Genomic DNA, 1,970 nt, shown 5'->3' with positions numbered 1-1,970 from the left:
ACAATTAATGATATTAGAGATTATTCAAAACAAATTTGCACAACAGAACGGTGTGTACAAGAAGACTCTGTATTTAATACCGAGAATGAAACAACGACAATTGATTCCCCCAAAGAATTGGTAAATGAAGTTGTGTTATGTGAAACAGGTTTTGATAAAACAAATTATTTGCCACCATCAAAAAGAAGATTTGTTGGTGATGGCAAAAGAAAAAAGAAAGTTACTAAGAAAAATACAACTAAAAGATTTCTTTAAATTATTAATTTCCAAACATCAATTACATTTGAAACGTATACTATAAATAAATATAAAATAAACTATTGTAATAATAAAACATATATTTTATAGTGTTATTTTGATTCTTGTTATTTTACAAATACAGTAAAACCTCCCAAGAGCGGTACCTCTGAAGAGCGGGTTCTCCCAAGAGAGGGCATTTTTTAGACTGAAACTAAAAATAGAGTTCTCTATCGAGCGGTTTATAAGGTTTGATTGGCTAAAAATGCCCGCTCTTGAGAGGTTTTACTGTAATTATATTTATTATAAATTTAAATTAATTTTAATTATTGTGTGACTTTCCCATATAAAAAATAAACATCTTCAAGTTCTATAAATATACATAGAAACATGTTTTTATCTAAAATTGCAAGTTGAACTTTTTTGAATTGTGATTGAATTAAAATTGAAACAGATTCAATCCCAAATTATTCAATTAGTAAATATAAAAATCCAATTTATTTGACCCTTTAACTTATTATAATTTACTGGCCAAGTGTAACTAAAGTGTCTTCTGTAATATAAAGTTCTCATTGCACTTATCGTATTTTCTTTTGTTATTGCATATTTTTCAATTTGTCATTGTATTTATTGCATTTGTGTTGTTAACATTGAAGAATCCATCTCACTATTTAACACACTTTATTGTTTCTTTGTCAAAAATTTTTGGTGCAACACACTCTAGACAATCAGTCGGATTTGTGAACACTTTGCATTTCTTGCACATTTTCTCAGCATCAACTTTGTAATACATTCCTGGACAATAGTCTTTCACACACTTTTGGTATTTTCAATAATCAAAGCATCATCTTTACAAATAGTTCACTTGGTTTCTTCGTTGCTTATGTCTTGCAATTCTCAACACAAATAAAGCAAACCTTTTTTTGCAAAATACGTTTCTAAACAATCTTTTTGTTTATTTTGTCTGGTTGAAAATTATCAGTTGTTCACACGATAAACTCAGTAAATGATCAGAAGTTTCAACTAACAGAAATTGTGTCACATGTTGAACATGTTCCTTCATTAGCCAAATAGAATCCATCAAAAATAAAAAACACTTTGAGTACTTCTCATATATCTAACAATTGCTTCAGCTTTGCATTCTTATATGTTGCAGTTTACTCTTTGTGTTAGCCAAAAAGACGTTCATTAACTGTTAAACTTTTTTCGGTGTCTTTAAGCATAGTTTGTATACTAAAAGTACATTTACTCTCATCACTGTTAATAATGCATTCTGCAAAAGACTTCTTGAATTTGTGTGAAGTTATGGTTGAATCGTCGCTAAAATAACTATCATCGCACTTGTCAGAACATTAAAAAGGACTTCATTCGGATAAAAATTTATTGAAATTGTTGAAAGTTTGTTTAGATATTGAAATATTTTTTTTTCTAAAATGTTTGGTTTTAGTTCAACAAAAATTTTAAAATAAAGAACAAATTATTTTAAAATACAAACTAAATTTTTAAATAATTGGTTAGTTTTACAACAAACATCAAATTATACTTAACTATTATGACAAATAGACTTGTTTAATGGATTCATTCATTGTCTATTTATAATAAAAACAAATTGGTTTCAAAAATAATATATACTTCTAATATATTTAATGATTTATACGTTTTTAATTACTTTTGAACAACTTTAAAACAATGTTTTCTCATATATTATTCCACAATAAAAAAATAAAGTCTCT

At 26.6% G+C, this 1,970-nt stretch overlaps 1 protein-coding gene across 1 annotated transcript; it reads right to left on the bottom strand.

Annotated features, from left to right (window-relative positions):
- Positions 1-92: 92 nt before the first annotated feature.
- Positions 93-178, bottom strand: EIN_125090 (Hypothetical protein; the record flags this gene model as incomplete). Its single annotated transcript, XM_004256098.1, has 1 exon — positions 93-178. A coding segment is annotated over one exon (86 nt), but the record flags the coding sequence as incomplete, so codon positions are not given.
- Between the last annotated feature and the right edge of the window lie 1,792 nt (positions 179-1,970).

The sequence above is a fragment of the Entamoeba invadens genome (assembly GCF_000330505.1).
Source record: "Entamoeba invadens IP1 unplaced genomic scaffold scaff_1105074724681, whole genome shotgun sequence".
NCBI lineage: Eukaryota > Evosea > Mastigamoebida > Endamoebidae > Entamoeba > Entamoeba invadens.
Note: the sequence above shows the minus strand (reverse complement) of the source record. Positions and strands in the feature narration are given on the sequence as shown.